The 18,158-nt window shown below is 48.0% G+C and overlaps 1 protein-coding gene and 1 long non-coding RNA gene across 18 annotated transcripts; both read left to right on the top strand.

The window, feature by feature from the left end:
- Positions 1-4,199: 4,199 nt before the first annotated feature.
- LOC125524053 (leucine-rich repeat receptor protein kinase EMS1-like) lies at positions 4,200-7,564 on the top strand. The gene is made up of 4 exons (XM_048689130.1): positions 4,200-4,709; positions 5,277-5,537; positions 5,620-6,495; positions 6,703-7,564. Exons 1-4 carry the CDS (start codon positions 4,253-4,255, stop codon positions 7,194-7,196), a joined length of 2,088 nt encoding a protein of 695 aa, XP_048545087.1. The 5' UTR covers positions 4,200-4,252; the 3' UTR covers positions 7,197-7,564.
- Positions 7,565-8,465: 901 nt separating this feature from the next.
- Positions 8,466-16,822, top strand: LOC125522916. Of its 17 annotated transcripts, none has more exons than XR_007290029.1 (9): positions 8,466-8,921; positions 9,019-9,098; positions 9,660-9,861; positions 10,068-10,367; positions 10,915-13,055; positions 13,969-14,621; positions 14,753-14,892; positions 14,970-16,134; positions 16,261-16,822. It is a non-coding gene; the product is annotated as an uncharacterized LOC125522916 (long non-coding RNA). The 17 variants fall into 17 exon arrangements; XR_007290028.1 differs by having other exon boundaries at positions 9,971-10,367; XR_007290030.1 differs by having other exon boundaries at positions 8,467-8,921; positions 10,298-10,367.
- Positions 16,823-18,158: the final 1,336 nt, after the last annotated feature.

Raw genomic sequence — 18,158 nt, 5'->3', positions numbered from 1 at the left:
AGGCTGTGACACCCACGGAGGAATTGGCGGGTGCGCGGGACACGGCCATCGCCGTGCTCTGATGCGCACACTGGTGTGGGTGGACGCCTAGCTTTCCAAAGATGTACAACCCAGAGGTTTGTGCTGGAACGTGTGCGGACTCAACAACCCCGCGAAGAAGAAGACAGTGAGGGAGTTTGTTACTTCGGTGAAAGTCAATTTGGTTTATTTGCAGGAGACTAAACTTGATGTAATCGATCAGTTCGTTGTAATGCAATGTGTCGGGCCGTCCTTTGAGGGTTTTGCTTATTTGCCGGCGGAGGAGACCTGTGGTGGCATCTTGCTCACTTGGGACACCACGGTGATCACAATTGACCACATCCAGTTGGACTCCAACTTTGTTACGGGCATGGTGACTAATAAGGACGAAGAGAAGTGGTGGATCTCTGCAGTGTATGCGCCCCAGGGTGATGAACTCAAAACGCAATTCCTCCTGGATCTATATGCCTGTAGAGCTTTATGCCCTGGCCCGTGGATGGTGCTAGGAGATTTCAACATGATCCTGCGGGCGTCGGAGAAGAGCAACGAGCACATTAACCGAACGGCGATGAACAAATTCCGAAGCTTTGTGGATGATCATGAGCTAAAAGGAGCTCCATATGCATGGTCGGATGTTCACTTGGTCGAACGAAAGAAATGCTCCCACCTTCACAAAGATAGACCGGGTGTTGGAGTGGTTTATTGGGAGTTGTTGCACCCGGATCACCTGCTCCAAGCCCTCTCCACGGGTGTTTCCGACCATGCCCCCTTGCATCTGTCGACAAACACTCATCTTCATCATAAGAAGCGATTTCGATTCGAGATCTTCTGGACTAAATTGGAGGGCTTTGACGATGCGATCCGGGAGGCATGGACTTGTAACGAGGAGATTGTGGATCCGTTCAAACGCTTGGATGCTCTATATAGAGTACGAGTCTCTACCTTCAGGCTTGGGGGCAACGAAAAGCTGGCAACATCAAAACCATCATGGTTGTGGCCAACTGGTTTATTCTAAGGTTCAACCAAGCCTCGGAAGTTCGCCAGCTCTCGGACATGGAATGGTGGTTGTGGAAGATGCTCAAGGTTGTGCTGTTGGGCCTTGCCTCGCTCCAGCGGACAATTGATCATCAGAGATCGCGCATCAGGTGGTTGAAAGAGGGGGACGCCAACACTAAGCTATTTCAGGCCGTGGCCAACGACAGGAGGTCAAAGAATTATATCGCTCAGCTTAAGCATGAGGAGGAGATCCTCATGGACCAAGGCATAATTGAGGACATGTTTGCCGGGGTCTATGACAGGCTGTTGGGTACGACCATTACGCGTGAGCACTCCTTAAATCTCGATCTGCTCGGCTTGCCACAGCTAAACCTCACGGACATGGAGGAGATCTTCACAGAGGAGGAGGTTTGGAGCGTGATCAAGGAGCTCCCACCGGATAGAGCCCCTGGCCCCGACGGCTTCATCGGGCTGTTCTATCACAAAGCTTGGCCGGTGATTAATCACAACATTATGGCAGCCTTGCTTAAGCTGTATGTGGGGGACGGCAGGGTTTTTTGCAAGATCAATAAGGCGCACATTGTGCTGATTCCTAAGACTGCGGAGGCCTTGGAGGTTAAGGATTTTAGGCCCATCAGCCTCCCTCACAACTTCTCTAAGCTCTTTGCCAAGATTCTGGCCACGCGGGCGCGCAGGAGATTGCACGAAGTAATCAGCGCAAACTAGTGAGCTTTCATCAAAGGAAGAAGCATCTATAATAACTACCTCCTAGTTAGGCAAGTCGCCGCAAAATCTATGTGGCTAAGATCAAGGGTCTCTTCCTCGAGCTTGATATCGCAAGAGCTTTCGACTTGCTCTCGTGGCCCTTCCTTCTGGAAGTTTTGAGGGCCAGGGGTTTCGGATGGAGGTGGATCGGATGGGTCTCCACGCTGCTATCTTCAGCAAGCACAAAGATCATTGTGAATGGGAGCCCGGGACGTACAATCTATCATGCTAAAGGCTTGAGCCAAGGGGACCCGATGCCCCCCTACTTTTCGTGATCGCCATGGACGTGCTTACAGCGTTGATCTGCAAAGCCACAGACGCGGGCGTGCTTAGTTTGTTCCGCGACATCCTGCCTTTACAAAGGCTGTCCATCTACGCGGACGATGTTGCCATGTTCGTCAAGCCGGAGACGTAGGATCTGCACTGCGTGAGAGAGATCCTCGAGGTCTTTGGTGAAGCATCGGGGCTCAAGATCAACTTCGCCAAATCAGCGGCTATCCTAATTCATGGAGCGGAGGAGGATGGGCAGAGAGTTAGAGTGATTCTTCGCTGCCAATTGGGTACATTTCCGTGCAAGTATCTCGGCATTCCTTTAATGATCCACCAGTTGCGCCGCATAGATTGGCACCCGCTCCTTGATCAGTTCGGGAAGGTGGTTCCAACGTGGAAGAAAGGGCTCATACACAGACCAGGCAAGCTCATCGTTCTCAAATCAGTGGCCTCTGCAAGGCCGATACACCAAATCATGGTTCTTGATGCCTTGGCTTGGGTTTTCGAGCAAAACAACAAATGGATGTGGGCTTTCTTTTGGGCCGGGGAAGATAAAGTCAATGGTGGGCAGTGCCTAGTGGCATGGGACACAATTTGCCGGCCGACGAGCTTTGGTGGGCTGGGCATCAAGGATCTGAGTCTGCAGGCCATTGATTTGAGAGTGCGCTGGGAATGGCTTCGCAGAACGGATCATCTCCGACCATGGCAGGGCATCCCGTTAGCTGTGGACGCCGAGGTTAAATCGATCTTCAATAGCTTCATCAAGATTACACTTGGAAATGGGGAGAGGGCCATGTTTTGGACAGACAGATGGATTCATGGATTCACGGTTGGCGAGATCGCTCCGATGATCTTGGAGATGGTTAACACCAGGGCGCGCAACGCCAGGACTGTCCGGCAGGCTCTAATGGATAACGTGGTCGCGAGATGTGCAAGGTGACATCTCTTTCCTAGCGCATATGCAGGTGGCTCATCTGTGCCTTGCCATCGCGACGGTGTCGCGGGACAATAACCTTCCTGATCAGTTCAGTTGGCCTGCTGACAAGTCTGGAGTCTACATCGAACTACCAGAAACTATGTATGGGCTTAGTGCGTTCGCCGACTGCCATGGCCATCTGGCGAAGCTGGGCACCGCTGCGTTGCAAGATCTTCGCTTGGCTCATGGTCCAGTACCGCTTATGGACTTCCGGCAGGCGCGCTCGGCACGGGCTCCAGGACGAGCCATTCGCTTGCTTCACCTGCTTGCAGGACCAAGACAACGTAGATCACATTCTCGCGAGATGTGTCTACGTGCGGGAGGTTTGGCATCGTTGCTTTGACACGATGCAAATGGACATTGCACCGCCAACCCAGAGTACCACATTTACCGAGTGGTGGTCCCAACAAAGGACGAGGTTCTCAGGCAAAATTCGTCGTGGTTTTGACTCCTTCGTGATCGGCACGGCATGGGCGTTGTGGAAGAGAAACACGAGGGTGTTCAATAGAGTGCACGATCAAAGGACGCCCGAGCAACTGGTGATGCTTGTGCTTTCGGAGATCAGGGAGTGATCGCTCGCTGGTTTAGGTGTAGGAGGCTTAGATCCTTTTGTGAGAGAGCGATTTTGTATTCGTTTCGGTGTTGGTGTTTGTCAAATAGGATGTGTTCGCATCTTGCTAGATTGATTGTAATTATCTTCTGCCTTTTATAAAAATATAGTACGTCATTTTGGCGTACTCTTGAAAAAAAAACGCAATTTGAAGTACGGTAGTACTCCGTCCGTACCTAAATGTAAGTCTTTGTAGAGATTTCACTATAAATTACATATGAAGCAAAATAAGTGAATCTACACTTTAAAATATGTCCATATACATCATTATGTAGTTTATAGTGAAATCTCTAAAAAAAATTTAGAAACGAAGGGAGTACTACTGTATTTGTCAATCTTCAGGGGATCGTACTGACTCACTTGACACAGATACGGTATCTGATCCATCCCACACGTGGACGTGTAATCGAACGCGAATCGCAAATCCCCGTAAACCCCCCTCCGCTTTCCACCTTTTTACAGTCCATCCAAACGCCTTTTGACTGACTGACCCCACCACCCCCACATCGTCCTTTTTACCGCAAACCCCACTATAAGCCCCCAAATTCCAACCCCTCCGCACACCCGAAGCTGCTACTCTGCTGTTCTCTGCCTCTGCATCCCCGCCTCCTTTTCCCATGGCCTCCAAGAACGCCCTGCTCGGCCGCCTCATCCTGCTCCTCCTCGCGTCCGTCGCCTCGACCTCCTCCTCGTCCAACTCCGGCAATGCCGAGACGGACGCGCTGATGGAGATCAAGGCGGCGCTGGACCCGTCGGGGCGCGCGCCGGCGCTGGCGTCGTGGTCCCGCGGCGGGGACCCGTGCGGCCGCGGGGACTACTTCGAGGGCGTCTCCTGCGACTCTCGGGGGAGGGTTTCCGTCGTCTCCCTGCAGGGGAGGCGGCTCTCCGGGAGCGTCTCGCCCGCGGTGGCGATGCTCCTGGGACTCACCGGGCTGTACCTACACTACAACGAGCTGGGCGGGGCGATCCCTCGCGAGCTGGGCGACCTCCCCGACCTCGCGGAGCTCTACCTCGGCGTCAACAACCTGTCCGGGGGCATCCCCATCGAGCTCGGCCGCCTCCATCGCCTCCAAGGTACTGTACTTACTACTGAGCGAGTTCTTCAGTTTTGAAAGTGGCACCGAAAAAATAATCCCACATTGTTATATTTGTAATCTGGCAAATCAGTTTTAGTACTTCTGGGTACGTAGTACGTGTATTTCTTATCCTGAATTTGATGACATTCGGTACACATCTGGTACTCAGAATTTGAATTTGTCAAGTACAGTACATTTTGTTTTGTTTTGTACTGGTGGCTCGCCCTCCCATTTCCCTGTCTGCTGCTAAATACCTGCATGGACCAAAACTTTGAATTCTTCTGATTACATCTTGTCCTATGCGGACTCGCTTGCACGGCTACTTGATGTGTGCATTCAACCTCTGAAATGCGATCCACATTTATTCCCTGTACATGGACTGTTCCTACAGCTCACAGTGGCCATTATAATTAATCATCTGTCCACTTCCAGGATTTGATTAATTAGCCGTACCAAAAAGTTGGAATACTAATCAATTTGCAACAGTATAATGGCTAAAATGGCTAATCGATTGTTCTTCTCTAATGGTAAATGGCTGAGAAGTTTGTGTTCTTCATTCCTGCAGTGCTGCAGCTGGGCTACAACCAGCTCTCAGGGAGCATCCCAACTCAGCTGGGTGAGCTCAAGAAGCTCACTGTTCTTGCCGTTCAGTCCAACCAACTCACCGGGGCGATACCGGCGTCTCTAGGGGACTTGCCGGAGCTGACACGTCTGGACTTGAGCTCCAATCACCTGTTTGGCTCCATCCCTTCCAAGCTTGCCGGTATCCCACAGATTGCAACATTGGACCTCCGAAACAATACACTTTCAGGAAGTGTTCCTTCTGGTAGGTAGTGTTCAACAATGGTGTCCATGGTTACAATTTCACTGCCTCTGCACCATCTGAATTGTCCACTGATATTCTGTAGGTCTGAAGAAATTGGGTCACGGGTTTAAGTTTGACAACAATTTAGAGCTCTGCGGGTCTCATTTTGATACTCTGAAAGCCTGTCCTAACGATGAGAACGTCGATGATCAAATGCCGCATAAACCCGAATCAACCTCCATCAAACCACAGCAAACTCCACAAAATACCAGTCAAAACAGAAATTGCGACAACGGCGCATGCTCGAGGTCATCGACACTCTCTTCTGGAGCTGTTCTTGCCGGAACAATCATTATTATAGCTGGTGTGGCGGCTTGTGGTCTATCTGTCTTCTCGTGGCACCGCCGGCAGAAGCAGAAGGTTGGTTGCTCTGTGGAGAGCTTGGAAGGCAGGCCTAGTTTGGAGCAATCAAAGGAAACATATCAGAAGAGTGCCTCCTCACTTATCAATGTTGAGTATTCCAGTGGCTGGGACACTTCGTCGGAGGGATCACAGCACGGAGTAAGGCTATCGCCGGAGGGGTCCCCGAGTGTGAGGTTCAATCTAGAAGAGGTGGAGTGCGCGACGCAGTACTTCTCGGACATCAATGTGCTTGGCAAGAGCACCTTTGCGGCGACACATAGAGGGATAATGCGGGATGGCTCGGTCGTCGCCGTCAAGAGCATCAACAAGAGCAGCTGTAAGTCGGAGGAGGCCGACTTCTTGAAAGGGCTCCGCATGCTTACATCGCTGCGGCATGAGAACCTTGTTGGCTTAAGGGGTTTCTGCCGCTCCCGTGCTAGAGGGGAGTGCTTCCTCGTCTATGAGTTCATGGCGAACGGTAGCCTTTCCCGGTATTTGGATATCAAGGACGGAGACGCCGAGACGAGGATCCTCGACTGGCCAACTCGGGTCTCCATCATCAGCGGCATTGCCAAAGGTATAATATACCACCATTTCTATCTGTTGAAACATGAAATAGACAGCCTAAGTTTCTGGGGCCAACATTTTTGTTGTTGTTGCCAGTAATACTTAAGCTGCATTTCGTGAAAGTGAACAAACTAAAATTGCTGGGCCATTTCAATGTTTATATAACCTAGTGATTAGTTCTACTCTCTGCACGTACTGAAATTCTGAATTATTTCAGGAATCGAGTACCTGCACAGCAGCAAACCGAGCAAGCCCCCTCTTGTCCACCAGAACATCTCGGCAGACAAGGTGCTCCTGGACCACCTGTTGGTGCCCCGCCTCTCTGGCTCCGGCGTGCACAAGCTGCTGGCCGACGACGTGGTCTTCTCCACGCTCAAGGGCAGCGCTGCCATGGGTTACCTGGCGCCGGAGTACACGACCACCGGCCGGTTCACGGACAAGAGCGACGTGTACGCTTTCGGGGTGGTCGTGTTCCAGGTGCTCACAGGCAAGAAGGCGGTCTCGCAGCACCTCCTCCGCTGCCCCGTGGGCGACGCGGAGCCCGGCGGTGCCGCCAAGCTCGACGACCTCGTGGACCCCCGCCTCGGGGCCAGGTTCTCGAGGCCCGAGGCTGCGAAGCTGGCCGGGATCGCGCTGCTGTGCACCAGCGAGGCGCCTGGCCAGCGCCCCGCCATGGCCACTGTGCTACAGCAGCTCGGCGCCCCCCAGTAATGAGTGATCGTTGCCGTTGCGTTAACTTCTTTCTTGTTAGCTAAGCTGCCATTTTCATTCTCAGCTCCAGTTCCATGGATCGGTTGGTATGTTCCTTGCTCAGGAACCTGACAGTTCGTCGCAAGCTAAGTTTCTGCTCTGTGCAGTTAGCCAGTTACTACTAGTAGTTAATCAATGGTTGCATCAATTTGGCAGCAACCACTTCAGTTCAGTCTGGTCCGGTGGCACTGATCACTGATTGTATCGTTATCTTTTCCCCTCTCTACTGTAAATGTGTGGTGTGGTGTGCTGCTACATTTTGGATACCCTGTTATCAGGTTGTAAATGCGCGGCACGAAATAAAGTCTAGCCTGTTTTGAGATTTCAAATGTGATGATGGCCCAGGCTACCTATGTACTGTACTGGAGTAGCTGATAGTACTAGGCACGCGGCACGCATGCTGCGCATTTAGGAGCCTCGGTCCTCCTCTGACCTCTGGGCTCTGCTCCGGTGCCATGTTGTTGTTACTGATCTTTGTTGCGTTGCAGGTTCCGGCCGGATCTGAGAGTAAAAGTGACAGCACCACTACCACCTCCTTCCATCTACATTTCCTTCTGGGAGGCGCTTCAGATCAGATCAGGCATTAAAACGTGGCTTCAGATACTGGTCCTGTTACTTTTGCTTCAGGGTACAGGGTAGAAGCTTTGGCAGAGTAGGATCGACTGTAACTCGTTTTTCCTTTTGACTGTCGGCTGTAATTTTTGGTGCAGGGAGAACATATCCTTTTGTCAGAACACCTCAGGTTTGGCACCCAAGACGGACGCCGTGTAGGCCTCAAGGTAATCAGACCCGGCTGTGGGAAAATATCCAGAAAAACGAATCCGCTCGAACTCCCTGGCTCCTCAGCGATTTGGGCCTCCTGGCCGTCCGATCGGTTCGCTTGATGGAGTTCCGGCCGTCGGATCGAGCCGCCGGCAGATCTCGTCCGTCGGATCGAATCCCCCTCCCCTGTAGCATGGTTGATCTCGTCTGGTTCGCGCCGTCGATTACTCCTTCTGTTTGACCGGTTGTCGCTGACCTGTGGGGTCCCGGCGGGTGGGTCGCGCCCGTCAGCGAGCGGGGTGTGCGGGTGCAGCCTGTGCGTTCAGTCGTGCGCGCGCCTGCGGTAAATATCCCGTGCCACCGCACGTAAATCTTGCCCCCCGTCGAGGGCTTTTTCGTCATTTCCTGTCCAGGCGGCGTACGTGGTGGACGGTGGTTGGCTCCGTGCGGCTATGTGGTGGGGGAGGGCGGCTGGCTCGCTTCTCGTTCGCCCCCTTCGTTCCCTTCTCTCTGTCTCTCCTCCCCCATCCCCCTCAATCCGAATCTTCCCCCGGAACCCAATCCATGGCGCCGCAGCGCTCGCTGCCCTCGGCCTCCTCACGCCGCCGCCGCTCGTCCTCCACGACTTCCCCCGCGTGCGTTCTCCTCTTCCTCTCCTCTGCGCCACGCCGGCTTCCGATCCCGCGCCTCCAACCCCTGATCCATCGACGCTGCCGGAATGCCCTTCGGCGGAGAGAAGGCCCAGGGCGACACCGGCCCCCAATCCCATGCGTCGAGCCCCTGCTTCGTGCATGGTGCTGGAGCACCCTTCAGCGCCGAGGAGGCGCAGCGCGACAAGGCCGCCGCCGGCGTCGGTGCTCCCTGGCGCGACACGACCTCCGCCGGCGTCGGTTCTCCAAGCACATCCACTCCGACGACGCCCAGGTGATCCATTCTCTTGCCTAGAGATGCTGGTCTATCTTCTCTTTCGGTTCTAGGTTTTCATGTTTACATTGATTTTGTGTCGGATTTATCATTGCAGGTCCTCTCTAGTTGTTGTTTGTTCCGTTTGTCGAAGCTTCGGCCAGCCTGCTGTTCGTTGCCGTGTCGAGATGTTGCAAGGTTCGTGGTTGGCGAGCTCTTCCTTTTCCTTCCTGTCTAGCAGAGCTATTAGTTGTTATGTGCAGCTCCTGTAGCTTTTTGGATGTGTTGACTGCCCGAATCTTTTTCTTGGATGCATTGGTTGCTCGATCCTGGTTCTGATCGGATTCCTTTGGATAGATTAGGTGCTCGGTTCTGTTTGGATCCCTGGTATTTGTTGTTGCTTTGCAGGAGACTAGGCCTCGTGCCTATATCCGGGGTAGATTTTTGTTGCCTTTCTTAATTTGTCTGGTGCTGGGATGCATTAGGTGCTCGGATATTGTTGTTGTTGTGTAGGAGGTTGTCGTGGTCTGCCTAGATTCCTATGTTTTTGTTACCTTTTTTTTTGCCTGCTGCCTGATTTGTCCTTATCAGGGGTGACAAGGGAAGCGAAAGGTTTGGCACTGGCTCGCTAAGTTACTTACCTTGAACATGATAATAAATATAACATGGTTGTAGTTGTTAGTAATTAATTTCACCCATGTAACAATCCATTTTCCGAAAGCTAAATGTTTTATCTTCCATATTGTTGGTGTGTGACAGGTTAAAATGGCATGGACGAGTACTCATTTATTCATGGAGCTAGCGCAGAGCATCCTTTTTTGATAGAGGGATTTGGGCATCAATCCTTGGCCTTGCTCCTGATTATGTATGGGAAGTGGGAGTGCTAATTAGGCATTGGATGTATACTTTGCCTATGAAGATTAGTGGAACTGCTCAAATTTACCTCAAATATAGTTACAAGGTTACATTCTTCTTCACTTATATATGCTCTTTTTTATGCACTCTTGTTTCATTTATGGATTTGGTGTATCCTCAAGTATGTAAATCCACAAGGTATATAATTGGTACAGGATTAAGCACAAATTATTGAGAGCTGATGCTGAACAATGCACTTGAACTTTGAGCGATCTGTCAGCCATTGTTCAAATAACATCTTTATGTGCTTAGGATTAGGAGGATATATATGAACCCAACTTCGACACAGGTTTTGCATTGGCTGCATAGGCCGCTGCCCCGTTTATTAAGTTTGCTATCCATCTTACTCACATTGTTGGTTGTGGCTGCCATCATCATTATATTACAGGTTCTTCATTTCCTTCTGTTGTGCCACCCTGCATTCTTAACTATATGCTCTTTATGGAAATCATAGGTTAATGAAAAAGGCTATCTCATTGCAGGAGACATGTTCATTTTTTTTGAAGGATAAACTCTTCATGCCCCAACTACAACAAGAGGAGATAGCTCAAGGTAAATAAAAACTCAAAAGATTCAGCTTCTAGGTGTGTTCCACCTGGGTGATACTAATTCAGGTAGAATTCCTCTAGGTGTATTTTGTATGTTTTGGTGTTTTGGAATAGTAGTATCTAGCACCGTGATAATACTGCATACTGATTATACCTCCTTTGATACTTGTCTTTAGCTTTGTACATCAGATGATTCAACATTTTATTTTGTATTCTAGGCAATTTAATAATTATAAGAGTAAAGCCTACAATTGCAGGCTTACAAACAGTTCATGAGGCTTCCTTTGATATTTATTTTTTGCACATATCTCTGAATCTATAGCAGTTCAGATGTTTTCGCCATGCTAGGCCAAGCAGACCAATGGCATTCTTAACAGTATAATAGAATGCTGAATGGGAATGTCATAGTTTAGTCTTATGCCTTAATTTATTTCTTCGTTTTTCATATCTGTATTGTGAACAATGTTGACCGGCACCATCACCTGCTACAGGAGCTTAATTTATTGGGAACTGCATGTCCGTATTGTTAAAATCTCTAATCCATTTTTCAGATGCACTTTTGGTATTGTTCTGCAATCTGTTTACACATCCGGGACTGCTGTTGTTGTTGCTTGTGGTTGTCTCATGATCTTGGCTGTTGGTGGCTGGTACCAGCTCAGGTGCTACTCTATTCTTGTCGCTTCCTTCATGCCTTTCTATACGCACGCACGCTCGATCTTTTTTCTTTTGTATGATGTTATCCTAGGATATTGTTGTTGGAACTGCTGTTATTGTTGCTACGGGTTGCTCATGAGCTTAGTTACATTTTTAGGTTGCCCTGCTGGATGCCATTTTTAGGTTGTTGTGTACCTACGGATAGTTCGTTGTTCTGCAATACCATATTTAGTCTCACTTTGTTTACATGATTGCTGCTACATTCCGGAAACAATGGTCTGTTGGTTGCAGAATTATAGTGGCTAGCTGGGACAACTAATTCATTTCTTGGTCTTGATCAAAGATAACTGGATTATTGCCCTGCTTTATCCAGAAATATGAGACGAAGGGAGCCACCGGCGCTCTCAGCGGTTAGCGCATTTTGACCATTGGATCAATTTGCTTGATGGGTTTCTGGGCGTCCGATCGAGCGGTGGAAGGACGTCGGCTGTCGGATCGAATCCCCCTCCCTTGTAGCATGGTTGATCCCGTTTGGCTTGCCCCGTTGATTACTCCTTCCGTTGACCGGTTGTCGCTGACCTGGGGGGTCCCGGCGGGTGGGCCGCGCCCGTCAGCGAGCGGGTGTGCGGGTGCAGCCTGTGCGTTCAGTCGTGCGCGCGCCTGCGGTAAATATCTCGTGCCACCGCACGTAAATCTTGCCCCCCGCCGAGGGCTTTTTCGTCATTTCCTGTCCAGGCCGCGTGCGTGGTGGACGGTGGTTGGCTCCGTGCGGCTATGTGGTGGGGGAGGGCGGCTGGCTCGCTTCTCGTTCGCCCCCTTTGTTCCCTTCTCTCTGTCTCTCCTCCCCGTCCCCCCCAATCTGAATCATCCTTGGCCGCTTTGGTGCCATTGGCATTCATGCTCGTCGGTGGGATGGTGCAAGGCGCAACTCAGACATGGTTCCTCACCGGTTGGACGGCGTTCAGGCGAAACCCCGGTGCCCACTGAGTACTGCCTTGGCTACAACCTCCCTCGGTGAGCTCCATCTTCCCCTGCTCTGCTTAGGCTATTGTATGGGACATGGCCAGGCTATGATGATCAGTTATGGATGATATAGGCATGCTCTCGAGTAATCGAGGCACTTGTGGGTGTTAATTTGGATCCTCCGTCGTTTCTTTGAACTGTTTTGATCATGTTCTCATTTTAGTGACTCTGTCCTTGGATGGTCATTTCTGATGAGTGATAACCAAGGCAGTTTCACCCTCGTAAGAACATATTGATCTGGTGATCCATCCAGAAATAAGACCCGCGACAAGTTCCCTGGCTCCTCGGATCTCAGGCACTTTTGGCCGTCGGATCGATTTCCTGATGCGATTCTGGCCGTCGGATCTCGATCCGGATTGATCTCGGCCGTTGGATCGAGCCCGAGCTCCTATAGCAATGAATAGTTACTCCCGCGGTGAGATATCTCGTGCCACCGCGTTTGAATCACGTGCCCCGTCGGTCGGAAGCCATTCTTGCTAGGGCGATGATGATTAGCCATGGCTGAAATAAGTGTGCCTTTGAGCAATCGAGGCACCTGTGGGTATCAAGTTGGATCCTTCCTTGTCTATAGAATCCTTTTTGATCCTGTGATACTTATTGTTCTGTCCTTGGATGGTCATTCTTGTTGAGTGATAACCAGGGCAGCTCCACTGTATAAACAGATTGATCTGGCGATAGGAGATGATGGGGGTAGATTATATGATCGAGGAAAGGCGAATCTGAGCCCACTATGCATGGAACCCCGAACCCTTTTTATTTGTATTTAAAGGTGTTGCTTATTTATGCTCCAGTGTTTATAGTCGTCTTATGTAAATATTTCTTCTCTCTCATACCTTTGTTGCATATACGTTGTTCTTGATCTTTTATTGTTTGTTGTTGGTCCTTGATCTAATCTGGTTAAGAGTAAGTTGCACTTTGTTATTCTGGGATAAGCGATGGTTCGCAATGCTATTGGTTCTTCATGAGTTCAGAGGAGGATTTCTGATATGAGTCATGCCAGTAAGCTTTCTTGCAGGTACCCACACTTCTCTCTTCCTCCTGATTAGCCTGTTCTCTTTTCTATACGTGTCTACAAGTTGTGTGTCTACAAGCTGTGAATTACATATGTAAGTGAAATGTAGGTGTTTGTATTAGCGCAATGCTTTAATCAGTAGGGTCTTTCCCATCTATGATCAAGGTCGATTGCGTCAGCTCTGTTGTGGCTTTCATGTATATGACAATGGAATGATGTTAAATTATGGTATCGAGGCTTATTTTTTAAGCATGCCTAGGGTTTTGTTCCTGTTTGTGTTGATCTGAACATGTGCTCTGTTCATGTAGAAGAACTCATATGAATCTGTCTTAGGGAAATAATTGAGTACATGTGATCAGTATGTTAGCCAAAACTGAACATTTTATCTCTATTGAACTGAAAGGATTGTATATTTGATCGTTGTTTAACTGAAAAGATTGAACCCTTACTTTTGATCTCTGTTTAAGTTTAAAAAATCAACTGTTCCACAAACCTTCTATAGTTCAGAAACTGAATCTTTAGATGTACTCTGTTTTAGTGCAGAAAATGAATTTTAGCACACAAACTGAATTAGTACAGAAACTGAAAAGACTGAACCTTTACTTTTGATCTCAGTTTAAGTTTAAAAATTCAGATGTTCCACAAACCTTCGATAGTTCAGATACCGGACCTTTACATATACTCTGTTTTAGTGCAGAAAATGAATTAGAACAGGAACTGAAAAGACTGAACATTTACCGTTGATCTACGTGTAAGTTTAGAAGTTCAGCTATTCCACAAATATTCTTTAGTTTAGATACTGAATATTTAGATACTCTGTTTTAGCGTAGAAAATGAACTTTAGCGCACAAACTGAATTAGCGCAGAAACCATTGCAAAAACTGATTTTTGATTTCTTTGCTTTCTTTAAGTGCAGGGATTTATTTATTTTCTTTCCGGAGCCGCGCCGCCGCCCTGTGACCAGAAGCATTGGGGATCTCGAGAGGGAATTTTGCAGTTGTGGCCATTTTAAAAATAGACCTCTGTGAAATCTATGTACTCCTGATACTATTATATCATGCTACATTTCCTGTGATATATCAAATATCTATCCTTTGTCCTAAACAAGAGGCCTTACGTTTATACTGAGCAATACTAATTTGGTCAGTATATAATATTGCAATGCTTATAACCCTTTGGTCAGTGACCCATCTGAATTGAGATGCATCATAATTATCTTAATATTATTTGTTCTGTTTCTTACTCACTGATCCATTCCACACAACAAGTATTCTTCCTGAGAACTATGCTCAGATAGTTGAATATATTATTTTGTACTTAATTGTTGAAAGATGGATTTGTATTACTAATGCTGAGATGGGCATTACAATTTTCTTTCAAGGGAACAGACCAAACCAAACTGCGACTTTATTTGTAAATATTTGAAATTTATATTATGTATCTTATGTGATCTCAGAGGACTTAATTTTTGTGTGGGGACCTCAAGCTACCTTTAGTGACTTACAAGCTATCAACCAACAAGAGTTTTCCCTGCTTTTGGAGCCTGCTAAGCTATCAACAAACAAAGAGGTTGCCCGTTCTCTTGCTAATGAAATATGTATTTACTAGAATTTTTGTTATTATCAGAAGAGGGTTATATTTTTATGGGAGGCTGCATTTGTAATGGTTCGGTATTTCTAAAGGGGTACATTTCTTTGTAGGTACTATGCTGAGACTGAAGAGGAGGCTAGCCAGCGGCCCATCTCTCTTGCCGTCACCGCTGAGCCGCCATGTCTCCTTCAGAGGCTTATTGTATTGCTACATGTTTATGCTTCTTATCCACTCACCCATTGTAGTGTAGGTTTGTGTTCTTGGATCTCTTTCCCTCCATTTCTTATTTTTGGTGAGCGGGTGAGCTAATTGGGCTATTTCCTCTAGGTCTGTTGCGGCAATTGAATGCTTCAAAGGATTTTAATGGAGTTCATTGTGGCTGAGTCGTGAATCTCCAGCTTGCTTCCATGTCTTTTCTCACTAGAGACACCTCCTGCCGGCGATGGCGATGACCGCTACCCTGCTCCTCTCCCGGCAAAGGCATGTCTACCTCTCCTGTGAAGTTGGCCATGTTTGCCTCTTCCTTCAGTTTTTCCTCTGTTTTTTGTTACACGACTTTGTGGTGCTTAGTGTATATATCATTCCCCCCTGTCCATTGATTGAACAACTCTGCTACATGTGATTGCATTAGCAAACTCCATTTTTGTTTATGTAGAAAAACAAAGGAGGCTCCATTTTTATGTATGTGGAAAAAACAAAGGAAACTGCATTTTTGTGTAATTACAAACAAATGAAACTCCATTTTTGTGTAATTACAAACAAATGAAACTCCTTTTTTGTGTAATTACAAACAAGAGACTTTTAGACGGCGAAGACTGCTGCCCTGATCCTAAGAGCCTACTGACATTTCACCAAATCTTGTTATAATTTTTTTATCAGCAGCAGATACTTTTAAATTTGTCTTTACAATTCCAAGTACATGAGCATACTGATCCTTCTATTTTTGATGTAGCAGAACAAACGTTCGTAATTTATACACCTAGGCTCAGCTTCTCTATATTGATACGAAGGCCTGGAGCGTTTCTTTGTTCCACGCCTTACAAAAACGAGCAAGGCTTATATAATATTTCTGGTTCCCTTCTACTGTGTGCAAACAGAACTTGGCGGCGCAATAGCAGCTCAACTACTATTGTTATTAATCAGGATAAATGCTTCTGCCTGGCTGGCACACATGCTTAGGCACAACAGTCTGCTCCAGCACCGCAGGGCAAGGCGCGCTGCAGGTCATTTATATAGCATCTCCTCATTTGTATATTATTCACATATAGCATCTCATTTCTTGGTTGATTGCTTACATGTATTCAACTTCTGCCTCTTTCGCTCCTAAGCTGGCCTCCCTCTCCTCGGTGCTCAGCGGGAGAAGCATGAGGTGATGCACCTTTGACCCCGTAGTGCTCGGCTCCAATTCATCAGGGAGGCCACTGGCAAGCATCAAGCTGCCCTTGGTGCTTCCTCGTCATCAAGGAGGAGGTCGGGTAGCACCGTCCTCAAGGTACGTCCTCGCTGCTTTGACCCGCCTCTTTCGTGCACTTGTCCTTCCCTATTTCTCTTACTGTCGCGGTGCTCGTGCCACTGCCGATCCTAACCTAGCTCGCCGTCACTCCTCGGCGCTTCGCAGGACAGGCACAACCGCGACACCGCAGAGATGGACGAGATTGTGGTGCTGCTCCTTCTTGTGGTGTATGCATCAGCGTGGGCAATGCTATTTGAAGACCATTCAAGTGATTTAAAGGAGAAGATGTCCAGACTGTAAGGAGGTTGAAGATGACGATCAAAAGATTGACATATTAAGCGACTGCCAAGAAGCCAATAATGCTTGCCCCCTGCCATTAGTAATACCCTTGCTTCTTTATGAAATCTTTCCTAACTATCGTTGCAGATTGTGAGATCCCTATTTAAATACATTACTCAGCAGCTGGCCGGTACAGAGTTGCGTGGCAGGCATATGTGTTCTCAGCCACCTTATCAATTGTAGGCTTAGAATGATTTGCTTCGTCCAAGTGTTGTTTGTCAACAATTCCTTTGTTTGTCCATGTCAATTCTGATTTTAGAGGATACATATGTTTTGGTAGGAAGTGTATTGTTCTTATGTTTTTTCCTGGTATGTACTGACTGATGCAGTAACTGATGCTTCAGATTATGAAATCCCTATTAAATGAATCGCTCGGTAATTGTTTGTATGAATGCATATGCTGAATCTGGGTTCCTACTAAGTCAACATTACCTGCTTGACCAAAACATTGGACTGGCACCCTCGCGCCAAGGCGCGATTCCGATCTAGTATGCATGAATGCTAAGGAATTTTGTAATCAAGTCAATTGATTTTGCCGCTCCTCTGTTGTAGCTTGAGGACTGTGCTTAACTCACTTGCATGAATTTTGTTACTACCTATTTTCATGGATTTTTCATATACTAGTAACTCACTTGTATGAATTTTGTTACTACCTGTTTTCATGGATTTTTTTGCGAAAGGTTTTCATTGATTTTTCATACCAGTACTCTCTCTGATCCATAATATGGTTCAGAGGGAGTACTAATTTTCATTCAGCATGCCATTTGGCGACTAACATTAACCCCGTTTTCGAGTTTGCTTTGTGTTTTGGAGTATAATTGCAAAATGGCAGGAATACCGAAACACAACGAGCTTTTAGGGACTGGGCTCGATCAAGCCCAAGAAAGCCCACTTTAGTCTGGGTTTCACGTGTTAGATGATACAGTTTAAACCTATTGTAATCTCAACTGTCTCCTATTTCTATTCCCTCTCGTAACTACCTCGTTCTCTCTTCTCTGTACGGGCTGTATCCTATCGATCAGCCTTGCCTTATATGCCACGAACAGGGGCTTTTCCTGTCACACATAAATATACACCACGCGGCTCCTTATGAGGAGTAGAAACGCTTCCATCAAATCTTACATGGTATACAGAGCCATCCTCTTCTCAATCTAGCCATTGAAAAAACCTCTCCATCGCCATGGCTTCGTCGACTACGGTCGTCCTCAACCTTGGTCCTCCACCAGCCGAGAAGTTGACAAAGGGGAACTATCTCCTATGAAAAGCCCAAGTGATGCCCGGCCTGCGAGGAGCGCAGGTCACAGGGCTCCTAGATGGAACCGACATCGCGCCCCCAGCCACAGTGGAGGAGCAGCAGTCGGACAAGACCATGGCTACGGTGCCAAACCCACTGTATGCGCCATGGCTGCAGAAGGATCAACAAGTTCTCATCCATCTGCTGAATTCTTTCTCAAAAGAGATCCTTGCTCAGGTTATTAGGAAGGAAAATACTTATGATTTATGGACTGCAATTACCACAATCTTTGCATCGCAGTCACAGTCTTGCATCACAAATCTGCGGATCGCCATCACCACCACAAAGAAGGGCACGATGTCGAGCTCCGCCTTCATCGCCAAGATGAAGAATCTCGGGGATGAACTTGCAGCAGCAGGTCGCCCTGTTTCAGACCCTGAGATGGTGGACTATGTACTCGCAGGTCTCGATCACGACTACGATCCCGTGG

This window comes from Triticum urartu, chromosome 7, assembly GCF_003073215.2.
Source record: "Triticum urartu cultivar G1812 chromosome 7, Tu2.1, whole genome shotgun sequence".
Classification (NCBI taxonomy): Eukaryota; Viridiplantae; Streptophyta; class Magnoliopsida; order Poales; family Poaceae; genus Triticum; species Triticum urartu.
This window is presented reverse-complemented; position numbering and strand designations above follow the sequence as displayed.

Excerpts from the sequence above, each read along its gene's own strand:
- LOC125524053 (XM_048689130.1), top strand. The coding sequence starts at position 4,253 with ATGGCCTCCAAGAACGCCCTGCTCGGCCGCCTCATCCTGCTCCTCCTC. Across the intron at positions 4,710-5,276 it reads CCGCCTCCATCGCCTCCAAG|TGCTGCAGCTGGGCTACAAC; the intron begins GTACTGTACTTA and ends TCATTCCTGCAG. Across the intron at positions 5,538-5,619 it reads TTCAGGAAGTGTTCCTTCTG|GTCTGAAGAAATTGGGTCAC; the intron begins GTAGGTAGTGTT and ends GATATTCTGTAG.